This window comes from Staurois parvus, unplaced genomic scaffold, assembly GCF_062004578.1.
Source record: "Staurois parvus isolate SC_StPar_1 unplaced genomic scaffold, SC_StPar_1.0 ptg000147l, whole genome shotgun sequence".
Taxonomy (NCBI): domain Eukaryota; kingdom Metazoa; phylum Chordata; class Amphibia; order Anura; family Ranidae; genus Staurois; species Staurois parvus.
Genome location: NW_028317943.1, coordinates 8,646,818 through 8,672,971, shown reverse-complemented (window position 1 = coordinate 8,672,971; position 26,154 = coordinate 8,646,818). Strand labels below are relative to the sequence as shown.

General features: G+C 46.2%; 1 protein-coding gene across 1 annotated transcript in view; it reads left to right on the top strand.

The window, feature by feature from the left end:
* The first annotated feature begins 6,282 nt into the window (after nt 1-6,282).
* The window catches only part of SCAF11 (SR-related CTD associated factor 11), a 156,771-nt gene continuing 136,899 nt past the window's right edge, over nt 6,283-26,154 (top strand). Inside the window, exons 1-3 of the mRNA XM_089674014.1 lie at nt 6,283-6,569; nt 20,525-20,599; nt 25,658-25,812. Of these exons, the coding sequence (XP_089530140.1) occupies nt 20,539-20,599; nt 25,658-25,812 (216 nt within the window). The 5' untranslated portion in view covers nt 6,283-6,569; nt 20,525-20,538. The remainder of the gene's footprint in view (nt 6,570-20,524; nt 20,600-25,657; nt 25,813-26,154) is intronic.

Genomic DNA, 26,154 nt, shown 5'->3' with positions numbered 1-26,154 from the left:
ATAGTGCCCCATTGTTGGTGTCAGTGGGGGGAGGAATAGTGCCCCATCGTTGGTGTCAGTGGGGGGAGGAATAGTGCCCCATCGTTGGTGTCAGTGGGGGGAGGAATAATGCCCCATCGTTGGTATTAGTGACACAAATGATGGGGCACTATCCCTTCCACTGACACCAATGATACTTACCTTGCTGACTCCTGCTCCAGCCTGGGCTCGCTCTCTCCCTCTCCCATCTACAGCCTGCATACCTGGCTGCAGCAGCAAAATTTGCACTTACCTGTCAGCTGTCTTCCTTCTCTGGCCTCTCTCTTCACTCGCTCCTGCAGCTCCCTCAATCTTCTTCGATCTCCGCGCGCTGCCGCTCGGCTCCTCCTCTCCAAGCTCCACCTTCTCGCCGGTGATTGGCCGCCTGTGTGCCTCTCCTGAGCTACAGTTCCGGTGGCCAATCAGCGGCGAGGAGGCGGTGACAGGGGCAGCATATCATCCCGCCCACACATCTCCGGAGACAGCAGCGGTGTCTCGGTTCCTAAGACCTTTGGAAATATGTGTTTTCCGATGGTCTTAGGCGACCCCTGGGAAATGGTCGTTCGACCCCAAAGGGGTCGCGACCCCCAGGTTGAGAACCGCTGCCTTAACAAGTGGGAGGCACATATGTAAACTGTTGTAATTCCTACACCGTTCACCTGATTTGGATGTAAATACCCTCAAATTAAAGCTGACAGTTTGAAGTTAAAGCACATCTTTTTCGTTTCATTTCAAATCCATTGTGGTGGTGTATAGAGCAAAAAATGTTAGAATTGTGTCGATGTCCCAATATTTATGGACCAGATTGTATATCTTTCTTTTGAAACTCTATTAAACACTTTGATAGTCTCAAGTTCCATTAACTCTTTTAGTTCTTCTCGTCTATACATAATCTTCTGATATATATCTGGTTCCTGCTTCTTTTTATGAACCTGTTCTAAATTGTATAGTTCTTTTAACACCTCCTTCATTTTTCCCTCTCGTTCTTTTTTTTAATCCCTTGGGCTATCAGTACCCCCCCTAATATAAGCTTTATGGGCCTCCCAGATAGTGGCTATTGATATTTCCTCCGTTTCATTCAAAGTAAAAAATTGTTAATTTCCTCTTTTATCTTTTCCTCTATTTCTATATCTTGTATAAGTGCCTCATTCAATCTCTATGTAGCCCTCTCATTCTGAGTTCCCTTCACTCTTAAACTAGCTGTTACTGGAGCATGATCTGAAATGGACATGACCTTAATATCTGTTCCGATCAATGATTCTAATTGTCTATGCTCAATCAAGATATAGTCCAAACGTGAGTATGATCTATGTGCTGCTGAGAAGAAAGTATAATCTCTTTCCTTGGGATGATTCACTCTCAATATATCTGGCAGTTGGTTTTGATATAACTTTTTCTTTAACGTTCTTAAAACTCTACTCTCTTCTCTCTGCGCACCTGAAGATACGTCCATCCAGGGGTCTAGACATAAGTTAAAGTCTCCTGCCATCACCAGAAAGCCTCATTTAAATTTCATTATCTTTCCAAGCACCTCCTGAAAAAAATTTTCTGGCTTCTTGCTTGGACAGTAGACATTAACTAACGTGTAATATATGGAGAAAGGAACGAGCGCTGGATCTGACAGATTCAAGCCGCTAGCATAAAGGTAAACCTCGTATACCCTCTTCATCAAAAGTCAAATACAAAAAGTTGCAGCGCTTGAGTATATAATACAGGGAATTAACATATATATATAGCAGAATTAAACATTCATTTTATGACATGCACCAGATCCCACATTCATAAATTAATGTAAACAATGGTCAGGTAAGTCATGAAGATTCATCCAACTAATCAAAGTGCCTATAGTGATAGGGATGTTAAAGTCATAAGTTTTGGGGTGTATCCAAGCAAATCCGTGACTTCCGTGATAGGAGAATAGCTGTAAAATGCACTAACCAGATAGCGCAAGTAAATGCGCATTGGAGTATAATGACCTACTCCTGGTCACAGCCGAATGGTCCTCAGCGTAAAGCCCTCAGGAACACCAGTGCACCACTCTTGCCGTCTCCTACCACCAGGGGGAGTGCGCCTCTTTACAGTAACACGAAATAGCCTTATATCCTGTATCGCCAGGATTAGTGTGCTTTCATATCAGGAGATCATCTCAGGGACTCGGCAATAAGACCCAAAAGAAAGGAATCTTGATAGTGTAGTATTTTTATTCAAAAGGTAAAAGTAAGTAGCACACTTACATGGTAATGTCCAAAAAAGCTGATTCACAGAATCCAAAAAGATGGCCGACAGTCAGATGCATGAACCAAGTGGATAATCAATGGTGTGAGAGGTGTCCTTATCCCTAACGCGTTTCGTGGCAATGGCACATTATCAAAGTTAGTTATTAACTAACGTGTACTCTTGCCCCTTCAGAACTCCCCTTATACCTAAATATTGACCTTTTGGGTCGACCAGTATCTCTTCCACTTTGAAGCTTAAATCTCCTGCAAACCCAATTGCAACTCCCTTGGCCCTCTTTGAATCTGCATAATGCCAGTGTGGATAATTCCTTGAGTATAACTTAACCCTGGAGTCATGTGTTAAATGTGTTTCCTGTAAGAAGGCCATATCTATGGAGTGACGTATTTCTCTCAATACCTTGTGTCTTTTAGTTGGAGAGTTCAACCCTTTCACGTTATATGTCATTATGTTAATTGAACTAATTTATCTTTGTTAATCCTCTTTCTTCCCTTTCTCATATCTCCACATAGACCTGCCTCTAATCTTCATATGATGGACATCTATCTCTTCCCCCCTATTTCTCCTTCCCTCCCTCCCCTCCTACCCTCCCCCCTCCCTAAAATCTCCATGGCCTACATAATGGCCTGGAATCTGACGTGAGTTCTCCTCACTACCAATTCCTGTTTTGGGGTATGGCTCTGAACATAGAAATTTTCCCAAATCTCCCTTTCCCCCCATTAGTGAAATATTGTTACTTATCTTATTAGATACCCAGAGGTCAGGATTAAGAAGGGGTCAGCGATAAGGTGGGCAAAGGAGCGAGGCAGGCTCGGGAGGAAGAAATAAAAAAAAAATCCCTCACCTTTCCCCACTCCTCTCCCACCTTCCGCTACCCCTCATTTCCTCCGTTTACTCACTTGCTGCCAATTATCATTCCTCAGTTCTAAACTCTCTTTTGACCTTTCCGCTCACCCCACAATATCTACCATCTGCAGCTCTAATTTGTTACAAAAGTCTCTCATATCTTCCGGAAATCTTAACCTAGCTGATTTTCCGTCCTTCCATCCGATCAAACATGCTGGGAATCCCCAATTATATCAAATTTTTTTCTCTCTCATTTGATCCAAAAGAGGTTTCAGCATTCTCTCCTCGATAAAGTTTCTGGGGCTACATTCACATATATTTGCAAACTAATCTCTCCATATTTGATTTCAGATCTATCTCTCATTTTTTTCCAGATCTTCTCTCTGTCCGCATAATGATGGAAACGTACGATCACATCTCTTGAGAACTCAAATACAATTCCTGTTGATCTCTTTATTTTATGTACGCTTTCTAATTTCAGAGAGTTTGGACTGTAAATTAACGAGCTCAATACACTCTCAATTTTCTCTCTTAAGTCCTCTTCTTTAGAGACCTCAGGTAGACCTCAGATCCTCAAATTATTTCTTCTATTTCTGTTCACTTGATCTTCAAATCTGTATGTTAGTTCCTGCTGTTCTTTTTTCATTTTGTCTACCTGCGACTTCAGGTTTACTAATTGCTGGGCCTGGGCGTCCGTCTTCTCCTCAGCTTCCTCCACTCTCTTTAGTATACGCCCCAGATCATTGTGGATCCCGACTAATTCATTTTTCATACAGAGTTCCAATTTTGCAAACATTTCCGCCATCTCAGTTCTTGCAGGAATTTGAGAAAAAGTGCTCTGCTGATCTACTGAGTTCTTTTCTATTCCACTATCAGTATTTATGGATTCATTAGTTGAATTTCCTTCTCTTTTTTCATATGACAATCTAGTTTGCTCCTCATCAGACTTCCTTCTTCTTTCATGTTTTTTCTCAGGACTGTGATTCTCTGGATTTTTAACCCATGGCCATGTACTTCTTAATAGTGCTGCTATTTGCGTTTGACTGCGGGGTTTTCTCCCTACTTCCCTTGCCCGGTTTACTTTTCATTTTGCTTGTTTTTGTCTTTTAATTTTACTTTTTCTGATCACTTTCAATAATCCACCATGTAAACAGTCCCAGTATAATTTCAATATTCACACCTTGATGTATTGCTCACTTAGTCCCCCCTTTATAGATAGAAATTCTATTATCAGCATAGAACAGTGTCACTTTATAAACATTTTACGATTGTCTATGGCACTCACCGACTCCTTTAGTAGCGCTTCATCCGTGTACTTGTCATATCTTGAGAAAGGTTTCTACTTATGGGGGACTTCAGCGTCATCTTGCTCCATCCTGTGTGATTAAATTACAGGTTTCTCAGGGTATCTGTTTCTACTTATTTCAATTTATTTCAGGGTCACTGGGTCACAGGATCACAGCAGGGTCTCTCTCCATCTTTTCCACCTGAGTATGGCAATCCCTCCTTGGATCGATCCTCCCCTGGGATCTCTCCTGCCTCCTGTCTTCCCACTCCCATCCAGCAGCCTCGGCACACAGCATTTTAACCAGCCCACTCCCAGCCTCGCATCTCCGCCCTGTCCCACTGCAGGGATCTCCCCTCTTCCGGTGCAGTCTGCTCCTTCTGAGGTTCCGCACATTGTGCTCACCCCCCTGCCTGCAACAGTGGGACGCCACTGACTCGTGGGGGATCGTCTCCCTCCCTATAACTCAGGGAATGCAGCAGGACGGGACTCCGCGGGCACACCCTCAGTGCCGGCCGTTAGAAGCATGAGGTCCAGCTTACTGTGGGGTGTCGGGCGGTCTCAATTTGGCAGCTCTATTCCTCCGACCTCTGGAGCTCTTGCTCCTCTCCTACTCACATCTCCGTGTTCAGGCCCCTTCCTCACCACCATAAGGTCTGACAATGGGTCCAAGGATTTCATCCTGATACCTAATGGCAGACAGAATGCCATTGTCTAGCCTGTAGAAGTCTGTGCGTCCCTCCATGGATATGCCTCCCCAGACCATCACTGACTCACCACCAAAACGGTCATTCTGAATGATGTTACAGGCAGCATAACATTCTCCACAGCTTCTCCAGACCCTTTCGCGTCTGTCACATGTTCTCAGGGTGAACCTGCTCTCATCTGTGAAAAGCACAGGGTGCCAGTGGTGGACCTGCCAATTCTGGTGTTCAATGGAAAATGCCAATCAAGCTTTATGGTGCTGGGCAGTGAGCACAGGGCCCACTAGAGGACGTCAGGCCCTCAGACCACCCTCATGAAGTCTGTTTCTGATTGTTTGGTCAGAGACATTCACACCAGTGGCCTGCTGGTCATTTTGTAGCACTCTGGCAGAGCTCATCCTGTTCCTCTTTGCAGAAAGGAGCAGATACTGGTCCTACTGATGGGTTAAGGACCTTCTGCAGCCCTGTCCAGCTCTCCTAGAGTAAATACTTGTCTCCTGGAATCTACTCCATGCTCTTGAGACTGTACTGGGAGACACAGCAAACCTGGCAATGGTATGTATTGATGTGCCATCCTGGAGGAGTTGGACTGCCTGTGCAACCTCTGTAGGGTCCAGTCATCGCCTCAGGCTACCAGTAGTGACACTGACCCCAGCCAATGCAAAACTAGTGAAAAACAATCAGAAAAGATGAGCAGAGAAAAAAATGCCAATTTCCTCTACCTGTAAAACCATTCCTGTTTTGGGGGTAGTCTCCTTGTTGCCCATCTAGTGCGCCTGTTGTTAATGTCATTAACACCAAAGCAGCTGAAACTGATTAACACTCCCCTCTGCTACTTAACTGACCAGATCAATATCTCAGGAGTTTAACTGACTTGATGTATACTCTGATTAAAAAGTGTTCCTTTCATTTTTCTGAGCAGTGTATAATAAACACCAGCAACAGACAGAACTACTACACATACCCAACATAGCCAGCAGGGAGCGCCAGCCTCCAGTTTATAACATAACACAAGAAGGCTCGGCTACAACGAAATCTGAACAGAAAGTGAACTGACCCTGAGCAGCCCCCGTACTCCGCTTTTCTCCTTCATGACGTCAGGGCTGAGCTGCTTTACCCCGCCTGTTCTCGCGGGAGTGACGCGAGGCATGTAGCCGTCAATCATGCCTTGTCATTTGTGGAGGGGGCCAGTGATTGGTCTTACACAACAAGTCGTCCCCTAATTGGCAAGCAAGATGGCGAGGGCTGTTTTTGTGCTTTGAACTAGGCCGTTGAGCGCCGCCGTGCGGTTGTGTCGCGCTCAGCTTCTTCCGCTGCTTCAGCTCGGGCATGTGGCCTGTGCAGGAGTAGGTGTGTGTGTGAGCCGGAGCCTCGCTCGAGGTAAATGTGGCTGGAGCCTGTGGCACACTCATAACACGGGAGGAGGCGGTGGCTGCAATCTACGCACCGAGCGGCCGGGGACGGGCTGACATCCAGATCTGGTGAGTGGAGTGCGGCCTGCTCAGGCGCTGTGTGTGACCGTGCGGCCTATAGAGTCTGACGCTGCCGGGACTTCCGTGTGTGCTCCCGCCGGGTCTTTCCTCATATACATGTGCGTGGCGGCTGCCCGGGCCTAGTAAACACGCACTGCCGGGGATGATCCTCCGTCATGTCGGCCATGTATTAGTATAGGTGACCAGCTCTACGCTGGGAAGGCCTTGGTACACAGACCGGCTATGGTTCTGTAATATACTCGACACAGCACATGAAGAGTTTGGAAGATTTCCCAGAATATTTATAATACAGACATGGCAGAGAGTGCTAAACTAATGCTACCACCTCTGGAGGGTACAAGGCCTAGTCATTGGTACGATGCAAAGCTGCTCCTTCAGTCACAGGACCAAGAGGCCAATGTACAGAATATTCGGAGAGTACACTGTGCTGGTGGCCTTGTTCTGTGGATAGACGGGAGAGTGCACGGTGCTGGTGGCCTTGTTCTGTGGGTAGACGGGAGAGTGCACGGTGCTGGTGGCCTCGTTCTGTGGGTAGACGGGAGAGTGCACGGTGCTGGTGGCCTTGTTCTGTGGGTAGACGGGAGAGTGCACGGTGCTGGTGGCCTTGTTCTGTGGGTAGACGGGAGAGTGCACGGTGCTGGTGGCCTTGTTCTGTGGGTAGACGGGAGAGTGCACGGTGCTGGTGGCCTTGTTCTGTGGGTAGACGGGAGAGTGCACGGTGCTGGTGGCCTTGTTCTGTGGGTAGACGGGAGAGTGCACGGTGCTGGTGGCCTTGTTCTGTGGGTAGACGGGAGAGTGCACGGTGCTGGTGGCCTTGTTCTGTGGGTAGACGGGAGAGTGCACGGTGCTGGTGGCCTTGTTCTGTGGGTAGACGGGAGAGTGCACGGTGCTGGTGGCCTTGTTCTGTGGGTAGACGGGAGAGTGCACGGTGCTGGTGGCCTTGTTCTGTGGGTAGACGGGAGAGTGCACGGTGCTGGTGGCCTTGTTCTGTGGGTAGACGGGAGAGTGCACGGTGCTGGTGGCCTTGTTCTGTGGGTAGACGGGAGAGTGCACGGTGCTGGTGGCCTTGTTCTGTGGGTAGACGGGAGAGTGCACGGTGCTGGTGGCCTTGTTCTGTGGGTAGACGGGAGAGTGCACGGTGCTGGTGGCCTTGTTCTGTGGGTAGACGGGAGAGTGCACGGTGCTGGTGGCCTTGTTCTGTGGGTAGACGGGAGAGTGCACGGTGCTGGTGGCCTTGTTCTGTGGGTAGACGGGAGAGTGCACGGTGCTGGTGGCCTTGTTCTGTGGGTAGACGGGAGAGTGCACGGTGCTGGTGGCCTTGTTCTGTGGGTAGACGGGAGAGTGCACGGTGCTGGTGGCCTTGTTCTGTGGGTAGACGGGAGAGTGCACGGTGCTGGTGGCCTTGTTCTGTGGGTAGACGGGAGAGTGCACGGTGCTGGTGGCCTTCTTCTGTGGGTAGACTGGAGAATGCACGGTGCTGGTGGCTTATTCGGTGTAGGTGGACTTGTTCGGTGCATAGACAGGAGTGTACATGCTGCAGGAGTGTACATGCTGCAGGTGGCCTAGACAGGAGTGTACATGCTGCAGGTGGCCTTGTTCTGTGGATAGGCAAGAGAGTACAAAGTGATGGTGGCCTTGTTCAGTGGATAGACGGGAGAGTACAGTGCTGGTGGCCTTGTTCAGTGAATAGATGGGAGAGTACACAGTGCTGGTGGCCTTGACCAGTGGATAGACGGGAGAGTACACAGTGCTGGTGGCCTTGACCAGTGGATAGACGGGAGAGTACACAGTGCTGGTGGCCTTGACCAGTGGATAGACGGGAGAGTACACAGTGCTGGTGGCCTTGACCAGTGGATAGACGGGAGAGTACACAGTGCTGGTGGCCTTGACCAGTGGATAGATGGGAGAGTACACAGTGCTGGTGGCCTTGACCAGTGGATAGACGGGAGAGTACACAGTGCTGGTGGCCTTGACCAGTGGATAGACGGGAGAGAGTATTCGGTGTGGGTGGCCTTGTTCTGTGGATAGACGGGAAAGTACACAGTGCTGGTGGCCTTGTTCAAAGGATAAACAGGAGAGTGTATTTGGTGTAGGTGGACTTGTTCAGTGCTTAGACAGGAGTGTACACGTTACAGGTGGCCTTGTTCAGTGGATAGGCAAGAGAGTGCAAGTTGCAGGTGGCCTTGTCTAGTGGATAGGCAAGAGAGTGCAAGTTGCAGGTGGCCTTGTCTAGTGGATAGGCAAGAGAGTGCAAGTTGCAGGTGGCCTTGTCTAGTGCATAGGCAAGAGAGTGCAAGTTGCAGGTGGCCTTGTCCAGTGGATAGGCAAGAGAGTGCAAGTTGCAGGTGGCCTTGTCTAGTGGATAGGCAAGAGAGTGCAAGTTGCAGGTGGCCTTGTCTAGTGGATAGGCAAGAGAGTGCAAGTTGCAGGTGGCCTTGTCTAGTGGATAGGCAAGAGAGTGCAAGTTGCAGGTGGCCTTGTCTAGTGGATAGGCAAGAGAGTGCAAGTTGCAGGTGGCCTTGTCTAGTGGATAGGCAAGAGAGTGCAAGTTGCAGGTGGCCTTGTCTAGTGGATAGGCAAGAGAGTGCAAGTTGCAGGTGGCCTTGTACGGTGGATAGGCAAGAGAGTGCAAGTTGCAGGTGGCCTTGTACGGTGGATAGGCAAGAGAGTGCAAGTTGCAGGTGGCCTTTTTTCGGTGGATAGGCAAGAGATTGCAAGTTGCAGGTGGCCTTGTTCGGTGGATAGGCAAGAGAGTACAAGTTGCAGGTGGCCTTGTTCGGTGGATAGGCAAGAGAGTACAAGTTGCAGGTGGCCTTGTTTGGTGGATAGACGGGAGAGTGCACAGTGCAGATGGCCTTGTTCGGTGGATAGGCAAGAGAGTACACAGTGCTGGTGGCCTTGTTCGGTGGATAGATGGGAGAGTATCCACTGAACAATGCCACCAGAACTGTGTACTCTCCCGTCTATCCACTGAACAAGGCCACCAGCACTGTGTAGACTGGAGACTGCACAGTGCTGGTGGCCTTGTTCAGTGGCTAGACGGGAGAGTACACAGTGCTGGTGGCCTTGGTCAGTGGCTAGATGGGAGAGTACGCAGTGCTGGTGGCCTTGGTCAGTGGCTAGACGGGAGAGTACGCGTTGCTGGTGGCCTTGTTCGGTGGCTAGACGAGAGTGCATGTTGCTGGTGGCCTTGTTCGGTGGCTAGACGAGAGTGCATGTTGCAGGTGGCCTTGTTTTGAGTATATACAGGAGAATACACAGTGCTGATAGCCTTGTTCTGTAGGTCAACAGGAGAGTATGCAGTGCTGGGTGCCTTGTGCAGTGGATAAACAGGAGAGTACACAGTGCTGGGTGCCTTCTTCGGTGTAAAGATAGAGTATACAGTGTAAGTAGACTTTTTCAGTGCATAGACAGGATTGTTCACCCTGCTGAGGACCTTGTTCACTGGATGAATAGGGGAGTTCCCGATGCTGGTGGCCTTGTTTTGTGGATAGACAGTAGTGTACACAGTGCTATGGCCTTGCTCAGGGGATATACAGTGGATATAAAAAGTGTACACACCCCTGTTAAAATGTCAGGTTTCTGTGATGTAAAAAAAAGACAGATAAAAGGGGGAAAAAGTTCTAAAATTATTTAATGTAACCTATAAACTGTACAAGTCAGCTGAACAAACAACAAACTGAAATCTTTTAGGTGGAGGGAAGCACTCTGTGTTTTTGGGTATGAGTCTATCAGCATGGCACACTTTTTCTTGCAAAAACACTCCAAATCTGTCAGATTGCGAGGGCATCTCCTGTGCACAGACCTCTTCAGATCACCCCACAGATTTTGATAGGATTCATGTCTGGACTCTGGCTGGGCCATTCCAAAACTTTATCTTCTGGTGAAGCCATTCCTTTGATTTGGATGTATGCTTTGTGTCATTGTCATGCTGAAAGATGAAGTTCCTTATGTTCAACTTTCTAGCAGAAGCCTGAAGGTTTTGTGCCAATATTGACTGGTATTTGAAACTGTTCATAATTCCCTTTATCTTGACTAAGGCCCCAGTTCCAGCTGAAGAAAAACAGCCCTGAAGCATCATTCTGTCACCACCATGCTTCACTGTGGGTATGCTGTTCTTTTGGTTATGTGCTGTTTTCACACCAAACATATCTTTTGGAATTATGGCCAAAAAGTTCAAACTAGGTTTAATCAGACCAGAACACGTTTTCCCACATGCTTTTGGGAGACTTCAGATGTGTTTTTGGAAAATTTAGCTGGGTTTGAATGTTTTTCTTCATAAGAAAAGGCTTCCGTCTTGCCACTCTACCTCATAGCCTAGACATATTAAGAATACGGGAGATTGTTGTCACATGTACCACACAGCCAGTACTTGCTAGATATTCCTGCAGCTCCTTTAATGTTGCTGTAGGCCTCTTGGCAGCCTCCCAGACCAGTTTTCTTCTTGTTTTTTCATCAATTTTGGAGGGATGTCCAGTTCTCGGTAATCTCACTGTTGCTCCATATTTTCTCCAGTTGATGACTGTCTTCGCTGTGTGCCATGGTATATCTAATGCCTTGGAAATTCTTTTGTAACCTTCTCCTGGCAGATACCTTTTAACAATGCGATCCCTCTGATGCTTTGGAAACTCTTTGCGGACCATGGCTTTTGCTGTAGGATGTGACTAAGAAAATGTCATGAAAGGCCTTCTAGAACAGCTGAACTTTATTTGGGGTTAATCAGAAGCACTTTAAGTGATGGCAAGTGTGTACTGACTCCTACGTAACATGATTTTGAATGTGATTGCCTCATTTTGAACACAGCTACATCCCCAGTTATGAGAGAGTGTGCACACTTCTGCAACCACATTTTAGTTTTATTTTGTTTACTCCCCCCTAAAAAATTTAATTATATTTCAAGTGAGTTATACAGTTTATAGGTCAGATTAAAGGTGGAAAAAGTTCTGAAATTATTTATCTTTGTCTGATTTTTTTTTTTATTTTACATTACAGAACCTGACATTTTAATGGGTGTGTAGGCTTTTTATATCCACTGTACAGATGAGCACACAGCAGTTGGACCTGCTCAGTGAATAGAAAGTAGAGTACACAGTGTAGATCAGGGGTCCTCAAACTACAGCCCGCGGGCCACATGCAGCCTGCCGAGGCCATTTATCTGGCCCGCGGGACAGGAAGGGACACTAAGTACAGGGGCGGGCAGGGGGCTGCTGTACCTTACCTGGCTCCGGTCCCAGTCCCACGACGATCCAGTCCAGGAAGTGCTGCTCCTTCATTCATTCCGGCCACTCCCTCACTCCTGCCGCTCGGCTCCGCCTCCTCACCGTGATTGGGCGCCAGAACTGTAGCTCAGGAAAGTCACACAGGCGGCCAATCACCTGCGAGGAGGTGGAGCCGAGCGGCCCCACGAACATCGAGTGGTGGAGAGGCCAGAGTGAAGGACGACAGCTGATAGGTAAGTGTGCCGTGCTGATGGTGCTGCTGCAACCAGGTATGTTGGCTACAGCAGCACCATGCTGGAGCAGGGGTCAGCAAGTTACGTGTCATTGGTGTCAGTGGGAGGAATAATGCCCCATCATTGGTGTCACTGATACTAATGATGGGGCATTATTCCTCCCACTGACACCAATGATGGGGCACCAGGGGCGGACTGACAACTCATGGGGCCCCTGGGCAATAGGGGATCATGGGGCCCCTGTGTCCTTGCCCAAACTCAAAAAAGCCTATGCAAAAGGTACCAGGGGCATCTCATGGGGCCCCCTGCTGACCCCGAGTTTCCAAATGGTCAGTCCGCCCCTGTGGGGCACTATTCCTCCCCCCCCCCCCCTCCCCACTGACACCAACGCGATGGGGCACTATTCCTCCCCCACTGACACCAACAATGGGGCACTATTCCTCCCACTGACACCAATGTTGGGACACTATCCCCCTACTGACACCAATGACGACGTACTATTCCTCCCACTGACACCAAAGATGGGGCACTATTCTTCCCATTGACGCCAATGATGGGACACTATCCCCCCCCACTGACACCAATGATGGGACACTATCCCCCCCCACTGACACCAATGATGGGACACTATCCCCCCCCACTGACACCAATGATGGGACACTATCCCCCCCCACTGACACCAATGATGGGACACTATCCCCCCCACTGACACCAATGATGGGACACTATCCCCCCCACTGACACCAATGATGGGACACTATCCCCCCCACTGACACCAATGATGGGACACTATCCCCCCCACTGACACCAATGATGGGACACTATCCCCCCCACTGACACCAATGATGGGACACTATCCCCCCCACTGACACCAATGATGGGACACTATCCCCCCCACTGACACCAATGATGGGACACTATCCCCCCCACTGACACCAATGATGGGACACTATCCCCCCCACTGACACCAATGATGGGACACTATCCCCCCCACTGACACCAATGATGGGACACTATCCCCCCCACTGACACCAATGATGGGACACTATCCCCCCCACTGACACCAATGATGGGACACTATCCCCCCCACTGACACCAATGATGGGACACTATCCCCCCCACTGACACCAATGATGGGACACTATCCCCCCCACTGACACCAATGATGGGACACTATCCCCCCCACTGACACCAATGATGGGACACTATCCCCCCCACTGACACCAATGATGGGACACTATCCCCCCCACTGACACCAATGATGGGACACTATCCCCCCCACTGACACCAATGATGGGACACTATCCCCCCCACTGACACCAATGTTGGGACACTATTCCTCTCCCACTGACACCAATGATGGGGCACTATTCCTCCCACTGACACCAATGACGGCACTATTTCCCCCCCCCCCCACCTGATACCAATGATATACTATTCCTCCCACTGACACCAATGATGGGACACTATTCCTCCCACTGACACCAATGACGGGACACTATTCCTCCGCCCGCTGACACCAATGACGGGGCACTATTCCTCCGCCCGCTGACACCAATGACGGGGCACTATTCCTCCGCCCGCTGACACCAATGACGGGGCACTATTCCTCCGCCCGCTGACACCAATGACGGGGCACGATTCCTCCCCCCGCTGACACCAATGACGGGGCACGATTCCTCCCCCCGCTGACACCAATGACGGGGCACGATTCCTCCCCCCGCTGACACCAATGACGGGGCACGATTCCTCCCCCCGCTGACACCAATGACGGGGCACGATTCCTCCCCCCGCTGACACCAATGACGGGGCACGATTCCTCCCCCCGCTGACACCAATGACGGGGCACGATTCCTCCCCCCGCTGACACCAATGACGGGGCACGATTCCTCCCCCCGCTGACACCAATGACGGGGCACGATTCCTCCCCCCGCTGACACCCGCGACGGGGCACGATTCCTCCCCCCGCTGACACCCGCGACGGGGCACGATTCCTCCCCCCGCTGACACCCGCGACGGGGCACGATTCCTCCCACTGGGGGGAAATGTCTCTGCGTCTTATGGAGCGGCCGGCCCAGTATTCCCGCCACCGTTGTATGTCCGCAGTCTCTGGTCATCTCCTGTACTGTGTCCGCATTTGTTCATAGTTTTTTTTAAACTATAGTCCGGTCCTCCAACGGTCTGAGGGACAGTGAACTGGCCCCCTGTTTAAAAAGTTTGAGGACCCCTGGTGTAGATGGTCTTGTTCAGTGGAATTGCTCATGGTTTTCCACTGGGAAACCATTGCTTCACAGTAGCGTCTAGATTTAGTGCTTTTGGGTCAAAATTTAAAGATGGGTGTGGAAGTTTAAGAAAAAACTACTTGTCCATGTACTAAATCGGTGCCCCAATCTACTTGTCCTGATAAAAAAGAACGTATTTATATCTGAGGTGCTTTAAGGAATGTCTGGTGTTTTTAACCACTTGCCCTCCAGCGGATTTACCTTTCCTGACCAGGCCATTTTTTTGCATTACGGCTCTGTGTTACTTTAACTGACAATTGCGCGGCCATGCAACACTGCACCCAAATTAAAATCCGTTTTTTTTTCTTTTGATTGCCTGTGCGTTTTAAATTTTTTGTGCTACTAAAAAAAAAGGCCAACAGTTTTGAGAAAAAAACAATATTTTTGACTTTTTGATATTAAACGTCCAGTAAAAAAGTTAGAATAATCAAATTTTCGGCATAAATTTAGGCCAAAAATGTATTCTGCTTCATGTCTTTGCAAAAAAAAAAAATCCCAATACGTGTAAATTGGTTCCCGATCCTGCAGCCGCCACCTGCTTTCAATGATTTCTAGTCTTTTTTTATAATTTTTAAAAAAAATTTTATTTAGATAATACATTCACAGAGTAGTAATAAACAGAAGCATGTATGTCAGTAAAGGTTAACTCCTTCTGAGATCGCAAGTCGGCATAACAAAACAGATATAGGCAGCATAAAATGCAAAGGTGACTCGTTTAGAACATGTAACAATCACATAGTGCACAAAATAGAGAACAAAGTGAGGGGTTCTCCTTAAAGTAGGATCTAACTGTAACTGAATGCCTAGGTTATATCCCCCTGTTATGGTTTGTATAAAAAAAAAAAAAGTCAGGACAAGGGAAGGGTGTGTTGAAAGGTTGAGCGGAGTAGGAAGTGGAAAGGAAGAGAGAAGAAAAAGAGTTGGAGGGGTGATGGATGATCCTATTAAAGGGGTTGGAATGTGTCAAATTTGCGATCAGGTTGCAAAGACTGCTTTCCCCTCTTCATAGAAAGTAAACACATGTCAGTGAAGCCAGGTTTTAGAGTAGGCCTCATGTTTGTTTTGCGCTAAAAGTATTAGGTATTCCCTCTTGTTCACCTCTTCTACCTTTTGAAAGCCAAAGTGTGATAGGAGGGGAATGTGGATCTCTACATTTTAAGGCAATGCACGATTTGGCGGCGTTAAACAAGTGGCACAAGATCGACTTGCTGTAGGTTTTTTCCGGAATATCTGAGACGCGTAGAAGGAAGAGAACTGGGTCGTCAGGAAGGGCATAAACGGTGAACTTCTGAGAGATACGATGTACCTCTTTCCAGAAGACTCCCAATTTTGGGCAAGTCCAAAAGATTAGTAATAAAGACCCCCTTCCGTCTTGGCATCTCCAGCACTGGTCTGAGATCACGAGAAGATATTTGTGAAGTACTGCTGGAGTGTGGTACCATCTAATGAGTTTGAAATACGTTTCCTGAACCCATGTACTGATGGAAGATTTTAGAGCGAAACTTATAATACTCCCTTGCTTGGTTAAGGAGATGAATCTGTTCACCATCAATTCCCATTTCCAGAGGAAGGGGGGAGAGTGGCGGAGTGATCAGCTGAAAGTGTGTGGCAGGGGACCATCTCCATCACAGAGCTGTTCAAGGGGATTCAGGTGATGTTGAAAACTATCCAGAGGTGGGAAAGTGTTCAGAAAGTGTTGTAGCTGCATGACTTTCCATGAATCCAGGTGGTAGTGACCCGTCGGTGACGCAAGTGTCGGACTTGACGGCCAATGAGCGGATTCAGAAAGTGGGAGACTTGAAAACAGTGGCAGTCCATAGGAGTATTTAATCAACTCCCCCCCCCCCCCCCCCCCCCCCCTCGTAGGCCAGGAGAGAAGCGTTAGTTCCCCAAGACGGTAAAGGGGGGAACAAGTAGATGACGGGGGTGGTTGAGCATATCTGGCAGCAGATGGTTGATGTGGGTCCCAAAGTTGGGTGTTCTTTTAGATTGGAAGGGAGGTCCTTAAAACACCTTACCATGTGGTGTAAGCGAATGGTGCTTTGTGATTGTTCGATCCACGGCCACAGCTTGATTTCGTTGTGTCTGCACCAATCTATAAGTCTTCCCAGGTGTGCTGCTTGATAATATTTCTGTATGTCGGGGACCGTGATACCATCATGGTATTTAGGTAGAGTGAGTAAACATTGTTGTAGTCTGGGTCTCTTGTGGGCCCATATAAAGTCAATCAGTAGGGCATTTGCTTTATTAAAATATTCCAATGGTATACAGATCAGTAGGGAGAATTTGGGTAAAATGGACATTTTGATATTATACCTGCCGATCCAAGAGAAGAGGCCCTAATGCCATTTGGAGAGCGTATTGTGAAAAATTTAAACCAAAGCATTATTTTCAATGGATTTTCGTTTGTAAACCGAACATTACATTAACCAAGGCGTTCGTAAACCGAGGTACGCCTGTATTTATTTTCAGGTTGGGAATAGAGCCATAAATATCAAGTTCTTTAAGGAGCTTAGGTATAGAAACCACTGAGTTGGTAAGTGAGAAGAGCATGTCATCTGCGTATGCAGAGACTTTGTGTTGAGAGTCTCCAGTGTGTATACCAGTGATGTCCAGGTTTTGTCTGATCCGACAAAGAAATGGTTCTAATGAAAGTGCGAAAAGGAGAGAGAGGACAACCCTGTTGGGTACCATTGGAGATAGGAAAATGTTTTGAGAGAAGACAGTTGGCTTTGACTTGTTCTGTTGGGGTCAAATAGACATTGAATATCCACCTAAGCATCTTATCTCCCAAGCCCACATGGTGCAGAGCCTCCAACATGAAGGACCAATTTTACATGTCAATAGCTTTTTCTGCATCTGGGCCCAGAAACATGGAAGGCGTCTCAAAGAGGTTGGCCATATGTATCAGATTGAGGACTTTTGTGGTATTGTCACAGGCTTTGCAAGTTGGTATAAAGCCTACTTGGTCAAGGAGGTCTGGGCCCTGAGCTTTGCCAGGCTTGGAGGTGTCGACAGCTACTTGCTGTTCTTCCAAAGTAATTGGTTTCTCCGACTTTTTGCGTAATTTGAGTGGAGAGCCTGGGGAGACCTGAGGAGGATACATATTCCTCAATATTATTCTGGGGCATCGGATTGTTGGGCAGGTTATACAAGTTCTGGTAGAATTCACAGAAGGTGTCTGCGATTTGGAGGGGGGCAGCTGAATCCTCTTACCATCGTTGCCCACAAGGTAAGGGATATAGGATTGACTGCATTGGTCATGCAGGGTTCTAGCTAACAGGAGACTACGTTTATCTCCGGATTTGTAATAATGTTTCCGGCAAGATTGTAAAGCTGCCTTGGTTTTGTATTGGAGAAGGAAGATGATTCGTCTGTGTGGGCTTAAAAGTTCCTTTTCTACCTGTGTAGTAGGAAGTTGTTTATGTTGCGTCTCTACCAAATGTATGTTTGCGAGTAGTTGAGCTAGTTCGGCCTCGCATTCACATTTGAATTGCAAGCCATGTTTGATGAGAACCCCTCTGATTACTGCTTTGTAGGCTTCCCATACTATTCCAGGATGACCATCCAGAGAAGAGTTTGGAAGTAGAACTTCTTTGGTCACATCTTCATCTACTGTCTTCTCTTGTAGGAGACCCTCGTTGAGTTAAGTGTCATTCATGGGGGGAGGTATGTTCTGTCAAAGTGAGTGTCTATGTAATTGGGGCGTGGTCTGATGTTCCCTATATCAAGCACTAAGACCGCAGGAAGCAAGCGGTGGGGAATAAGGAAAGATCAATACGGGAGTACACCTTGTGTGGAGGCGAGTAAAAAGTGTAGTCTTTCATCTGGATGAAATAACTGCCAAGCGTCTAAGTTAGGTTTCGTGAAGGGCCTGTAAGACGCATTTGCGACAACTGGAGGTAACAGAGGAGCAACCTGCTGAAGTATCCACCCTTGGGTCTAGGGGTAGATTAGAGTCTCCACCCAGGAGGAGTATGCCTTCAGCAAACGTCATGAGGGTGCCAGTAGTAGAACATAGGAACTGATCTTGATGGCAATTAAGAGCATAAACATTGGCTAGGGTTAGTTTAATTCTGCCAATGGTGCCTTTTAAGGAACAGAAATCAACCCTCCTCATCAGCCCTGGAATCAAGAAGTGACCAAGGCATTCGTTTAGAGACCTTTTTTTTCTTTTTTCTTTTTTTTCTCTTTTCTTTTTTTTCTCTCTTGAGGTGCATTAACAGCCCATACAAAATGCACTCAGGCCAGTGATTACTGAGCATCTCAGACAGGGAGAACTGCATGTAAACAACACAGTTCTCCTCCCTGTCAGCTTGTGCACACTTGTTTGGATGGCAATGCACAGCAGAGCCATGCAAAGCAGTGTTATTACAGTGAAGCACACGGACACAGCTTACAGTGAAACAGCACACCGATAACCCTTTGATTGCCCCTGATGTTAACCCCTTCCAGCCCAGTGCCACCAGTACAGTTTTAGCACTGATCACTTTATTGGTGTCACTGGGGATATTAGTGACACCAAGTCAGTTTCCCCCCAGTGTCAGAGTGCCTGCCTTAGTCCGCTATAAGTCGCTGTTCACCGCCATTACTAATAAAAATTACAGTATCTATACTGCCATTTGTAAACGCTAGAACTTTCACGTAAACCAATTCATTTACACGTATTAGGATTTTTTTTTCTTTAGCAAAGACATGTAGCAGAATACATTTTGGTGTAAATTTATAATAAAATTTGATTTTTTTTTTTTTTTTTTTTAAATTTCTACTGGACATGTTTAATAGCAAAAAGTCAAAAATATTTTTTTTTCCCTCAAAATTGTCTTTTTTTTTTTTTTCTGTGTTTATAGAACAAAACCGCACAGGTACCACAGAAAGAAAGCTCAATTCATGGGAACAAAAGGACGTAAATTTCATTTGGGTGCAGCGTTGCATGACCACGCAGTTGTCAGTTAAACTAATGCAGCGCCGTAATGCAAAAAATGGCTGTAACGAACGTAACGTCAGACCCCAGACCTTCTCACCAAACTCGTGACCGAAGGCCAATTATGCAGAGGGTTAAACAAACACAGTAGCGTTCTCTTTAGAGGCAGGAATACGTAAATTGCAATAAAGCGCTATAGAAACAGTTCACCACTTTCAGAAGGAAAGATTTATTAGTAAAAGGTCAAACGGGTGCGATAAGAATATTTACAGAAAAAGATGTAACTAAGATAGATATATATATATATATATATATACACATATATATATACACACACAGACCAACAGCACAGCAAAGAGATATCAGAGAGAGGTGAAAGGGTTAAGGTACTTGCCAAAGTCCTGGGTTAGCAGATCCAAGTTTCAGAGCAAAAGGGCACGGGTCTCCCCAGGTGGTGCTGATGTTAAAATGGGAGACGTCTTCCACTAACTCTCTTAGGCCTGACAGCCTATTTTGTAGTTCCCCAGCAGGGGGTGTCTCTGAAGTCAAGGACCAATACCCCGTTTTAGGGCTTGGAGGTCTGGGCGGATACCTCAACTAGAGCCAAAATCTCTCCTAACTCATATTTTGGCCCATAACTTTCCATCTGCACAAGTGACATTCCACCTGCGGGTAGATTATTATGCAGACACGTCTGAGGATTGATTAGATATGAATTATGAAATTATACACTGAACGGTTCACGAGATCTATTTTTTGGCTTTCCCATGTATTCGAGACAAGGCGAGTGACCCATCAAATTGTTCGTCTTCTCTTAGCCAATCTGACAATATGTCTGGTTTTTATGTAAGTCTCTCATATTCCAAGATATGAGACATAGGGGAAAAATGGATTTTGAAAAGTGATTCGTGCTTCCTTGGAATGCCTTGATCTCCTGGGCAGGCTCTGTTATCTTTTTACAAGGTGTTAAATGGCACAGGTTGCTCAGACAGCCAGGCACCTTGCTCAGAGAGGTGTTTTATAGCTCTGGGCTCCCTGCCGTGCCCTTCCAACACACATATGTCCCTGTGGATTAACAGAGAGGAAAGGGGGAAAAATGAGGGACAACATGGAGATTCTTACCAAAATGGAGGACTGCGTCAGTCTCTGGTGTGCACGTTTGCGACAATGGCCTGGTCAGGAAGGGGGTTAAATCCTCAGGAGGGCAATTGATAAGTATGTAACTGATGACTGTGTGGATATGAGATACTTTTTTTAATGAAGTACATTTATATTTGTGTTCTAGGTTTTGTGGGAAAGATGAGGAGCAAACGTTTATGCTCGTCTGATGCCAGAGACCGACAACATGAAGAAAAAGATGGTAAGACATAATTTTTGTCCTAGTGTGCATCGTTAACAAAGAACATTTTCGTTGCCAGACCAACTTTTTTTTTTTTTTTGGCTGTGTTTTTGGCTTTAACCACTTCAAAACTGAGCAAATTCTGGCATTTCTGTCCTATATGTAAAAATATTTTTTTTTACCCTAGAGAATAAAATGGCGGTCGTTGCAATTTTTTATGTCTGGCATGTTTTGCTGGCTGATGGCTAAAAAGAGTGGGAAATTTGAAAAAGTTTTACTTTTGACTGCTGTTTTTGCTGGTGCTTGTAGTTTTTTGTTCGTCTTTGTATCTTGCTAAAAGCTTGTACTTTTTTAAATCCCTTTTTCTGTCACTTTTTAAATAGCATTTTTTTTCTTCCTTTCCTTGTTTTCCTTCAGTCTGCTAATTAAGGGAAGGGGTTAATTGGTGATACAGGTCCTATATAACTTGCTGTAGAGCTCACTCTGAGCTTGCTCATTATGGGCTTGCCTGTATTTTGCTTGCCAGACCTTTGACTAATGCAGGCCGTAGACGGGTCGAAAAGCGACCGATTTTTTTTTTTGGGGGCGAAAAAAAAATCGGCCGATTTTCGCACCATTAATGGATTAATTGGTTGGCCGTATTTTGGGGTTTTGGCACTTTTTTTTATTTTTTTATCGGTGAAGTTGGAAAAAAATTGGCCGATTTTGCCAATCGGCCGATTTTCCCGGCAATGATGGGCAAATCGGCCAATCTTTTTGCCGATAAAAAATCTGCGCATGACCCGTGGCCTGCAAGAAGAAGAAAAAAAAGAATAAGAATTCCAGTCCGTTATTATATTTGACATGAAAAAGTCTTGCGGTTGCAACAATGTATCTATTTGTATCTGAATAAAACCATCTGTATCCGAAATGGATACATTTTTTTTAAAAACGGCACAGTGCACAGTGTGCCGCATGTATGCAGCAATGGAGCAACGGCTCCAGGATGGATACCGCTGCAACAGATGTGAGCGGCTTGCCCTTCTGGAAACTCGCATTAGAGATCTGGAGGAGCAAGTTGCAACACTGGACAGAACCGACAACCTTGAAAGGGGTCTTCTGCTCTCTGAGCAGGTAGCTAATGGGATTGATGTGGAGGGTGGAGGGGGCATATCAGGATTATCAGGTAAGAAGAGGGGTTACTGTAACGAGAGGGAGTGGTAGGGGCTCACAGAAAAGGAAGGCCGGCCCTGGGTTGTGCCCCCAAACAGATTTGCCAAGTTGGGTGAAGATGTGGGGGTGGTAAGCTTAGGGGTGGCAGCCCTGGATGTCACTTTTATCCCTAACAGCCGGGAGGGCAGACCATCTGGGAGGGGTGGTGGGGGTAGTGCAGAAAGGCCTAGACAGCTGGTGGTAGTAGGGGATTCTATAATCAGAAGGACTGTTAGAATAATTTGTCACCAGGATCGCCTCAACCAAATGGTTTGCAGTCTCCCTGGTGCCAGGGTTCGGCATGTGGTGGACCAGGTTGATAAATTACTGGGAGGGGCTGGGCATGACCCAGCTGTCTTGGTTCATGTTGAAACCAATGACCAAATACATGGAAGGTGGAGGCTCCTTAAGAACCAATTTAATGAACTAGGCTGCAAGTTGAAGGGAAGGACCTCCAAGGTGATATTCTCTGAAATATTTCCTGTGCCATGCACAACTCAGGAAAGATGGGGAGATTAGAGAACTCAATGCATGGCTCAAGACCTGGTGTAAGAGGGAAGGATTTGGGTTTCTAGAGTACTGGGCTGACTTTTCATTGGGGTGCAACCTATATGCTAGAGATGGTTTGCACCCTAAATGGAAGGGGGTCTGCTGTGCTAGGTAGAGGTTTATGGGAAGGCTGGAGGAGTATTTAAACTAGGATCGAGGTGGGAGGGAGAATTCGATTATAATGGGGTAGACAGATCAGACAGGGGTCAGTACTTATTGGTGGGTGGAATGGGGAAAGATGGGGGGAAGGCTATGGCAGATAAGAAGGTTCCCATGTTACAAACAACCTGTGGAACCGGTACAATTTGTATAAAAATACAAAATGTGCAAAATACATGTGAACAAGGTGTCAATTGATTAAAGTGTGTGTTCACCAATGCCAGAAGTCTGACAAGCAAAATAGGTGAGTTGGAAGCTTTGGTACATGAAGAGAACTATGATTTAATTGGTATTGCTGAATCTTGGCTTCATTCTTCACATGACTGGGCCATTAATATTCCTGGCTATGTTCTCTTTCGGAGAGACAGAGTAAAGAGGAAAGGTGGTGGTGTCTCTATGTGAGAAGTGATCTCAGAGCGAGTGTGATAGAGGACCTAGTTGATGGAGAGTGTGATGAGGCTGAAGTATTATGGGTGGAACTGCACATGGGGGTGCGTACTACAAAGGTAATCATTTGAGTTTGTTATAGGCTTCCCAGTGATGAGGAGGTGGAGATTCAGCTCCTTGAACAGATTGCAAGGGCTGGGACAGTGATAATAATGGGGGATATTAACTACCCGGAAATTGACTGGAGTAATGGTACTGCAGGAACAGTTAAAGGGCAAACATTTTTAAACCTACTACAGGACAATTTTATGGTACAGTTCATAGAGGCCCCTACTAGGAAAGATACGCTGCTGGACCTGGTAATCTCAAACCATGTAGAGCTTAAATTCTTCAACTATATTAATAGTAAAAAGGTCAGGTCCAAGCATGTAAGCCCTTTACAAAATAATCTAGAGTGGGTGACTGGGGACAATGGGAAGGCAAATTTATTAATTACCTTCTTCAGCTCTGTGTATACAAAGGAACATGGGGGAGCTCTTGTACGTAATGGGCATGGTATTGACACAACTCCAGATGATCCACATTGGCTCACAACTGATATGTTCCAAAATTATTTAGACAGAATAAAGGTGAATAAAGCAAGGGAGCTCACATAGCGTAAAGCCATGTTTATTAAAACCAAAATATATCTAAGGGTGGAGCTTACACTCATTACATCATCACTCAAACTATTACAAGAAAACAACTGCAGCCAAATCCCAGGATTGGTATCATATATGCTTAATCCTTTTACTGTTTATGTGAATGTGAGTAGATATATTTTGGTTTTAATAAACATGGTTTTACGCTATGTGAGCTCCCTTGCTTCCTTTACATACTATATATGAGTACTCTTTCATGCTGGAGTGGATATGATATGGAGTATGAAATAGTGCTGTGAAGGTGATGGGAGAATGTGCTATCTATCACTGATGGTTTTTCATGGCAAGGTCAATGAGATAAGAAGTCTAGTCCAGAGGACTAACTATATGCCTTTCCGACTCTTATCAAGAGTCCATATGCTCTGGTAAGAGTTTCTAAGGTGGCGGTGCACTTTTGGTGTTGGAAATGTGTGGGGGGCGCACAAGAAGTTTCTTATTGAACACCGCAACACTGGCATTTTTATATTGACTTTATTTCTATTAAGGACTATCACTATGATGCTGGACACCTAATCTTCAGATAAATATACACACTATATTGCCAAAAATATTGGGACACCCTTCCAAATCATTGGATTCACGTATTCCAATAGCCTCCATTGCCACAAGTGTATAAAATCAAGCACCTAGGCATGCAGACTATTACAAACATTTGTGAAAGAATGGGTCGCTCTCAGGAGGTCAGTGAACTCAAGTGTGGTACTGTGATAGGTTGTTACCTGTGCAATAAGTCCATCCATGAAATTTCCTTGCTACTAAATATACCACAGTCAACTGTTAGTGGTATTATAACAAAGTGGAAGCAACTGGGAACAACAGCAACTCAGCCACAAAGTGGTAGGTCATGTAAAATGACAAAGTGCTTTAGCATGCGCTGTTTTTGGTGTTCCACGAGGATTAAGTGGTTCTTTGCCCTTGTCTATCCTTTCCTAAGGTGGTGTTGGCATTCCACTTGAAATAAGACTTTGTTCTACCATCTCTCTTCCTCGTCCTTCTCATCCCAGAAGTTTGAACCTTCTTTTTTTTTTTTTTTTTAGACATAGGGCCATTGGGGTTAACCTTTCTACCACAGCCGTTAACAAATCTGACTTTGTTCCTTGTTCTGGATGGCCCTCTGAAAGGTCTAGTGGCTTTGCCTTTTCACCATTGTCTTGTGGATTTGTCAAATTGTTGTCCAGGCTTATACCCTCGCAGGCCGAGAGCCTACATTTCTGGTCACTGCACATTCTTTCATAGTGCGTCCTGGGCTTTTCATTATTCTACCTCAGTTGTTCAAGTTTGCAAGGTGGATACTAGGCCGTCTGTTCCCACGTTTATCAAGTTCTGTAAGGTTGACATAGCTGTCTCACCAGTTGCCAGCTTTGTTTGGAGTTTTGCAGGCAGCAGTTTGAGTTCTGCTGGGGCGTGGTTCCTTGTTCTGGTTGTGTTGTTTTTTCTGCTTATGGGCCAAAATTTTTTTTTTTTTTCAGAGATTTGGGTTGTCCCATCCATAATATGGCATGGCTGTGTCCTTCAATGAACAAAATTTTCACAACAAACTGATTTGTATTCACAGTAAAATTCTTTTCTCTGATTTTATTGAAGGACACAGCACCCACCCAGACTTTCTTTGGCTTTCTCAGTGAGTATGCCCTATACTGCTATTATTACTGGCACTGCTGACTACAAGCTGAACGTCTTGCCACAGATGGGGGTTTTGGCCACCTCCAGAGGGCTGCCTTCTGGGTATGCTTTTAGTTTAGTTGCACCTAGTGTCCTGCTCCTGTAGGTGGTGACATCAAACCCATCTGTCATGGAAGTATGGCTGTGTTCTGAGACGATTTTATGGTGAGTATAAAAATCCTGATTTTTTTTGCTCTTGAGTGTACATAAGCTTGAAATATGCATACAAAAATATTTTTTTTCCTGCCTGGTTCAAAATAAGGTGAAAATGGGTGAGGAGTTATTTGAAATTGCTTTATACTTAGTAGAACCTGTCTGTATGTTAACATATTGTTTTATCATTCAAAGATTTCTAAAATACAGGTACTGTTTGGAAATGCTACCCAGCGAGTTAAACGTAACTTTTTGCTCTGTTTTAAAAAATTTATAGGTGAAGAAGGCAGAGATGGCATTGGTGCCAGTGCTTTAGCGTTAAGCTCTTCTGAGAGGTGTCCAATATGTCTGAACAGTCTTTCTCTAGAGGTTGGCTTTCCAGAAGATTGTTGTCATGCTTTCTGTATATCCTGCATTCTTAAGTGGTCTGAAGTAAGTATCAAGTTAAATTTTAAAGGATGTAGAGTTTGTGTTTCTACTTGTCATAATGTTTAAAGTGGAGTTCCACCTAAAAAAAAAAAAAAAAAGTAAAAGTCAGAAGCTACAAAAGCTGTAGCTGCTGACTTTTAAAATAGACACTTACCTGTCCCTGTCGTGTCCCAGAAGACTACGAGAGGGTAGGGGGGAGGACAACTTCCGCTTCCGATCGTCTAGGCGATCACAGAGGGAGCGGGTATCTGTCAAATTTTGGTACCCGCTCCCCAAAGGTGCCAATCCTTGATGGGGAGCAGGGGACAAAGGCTTAAAGCAGAACTTTCCCTTTTCGGGTCGAGC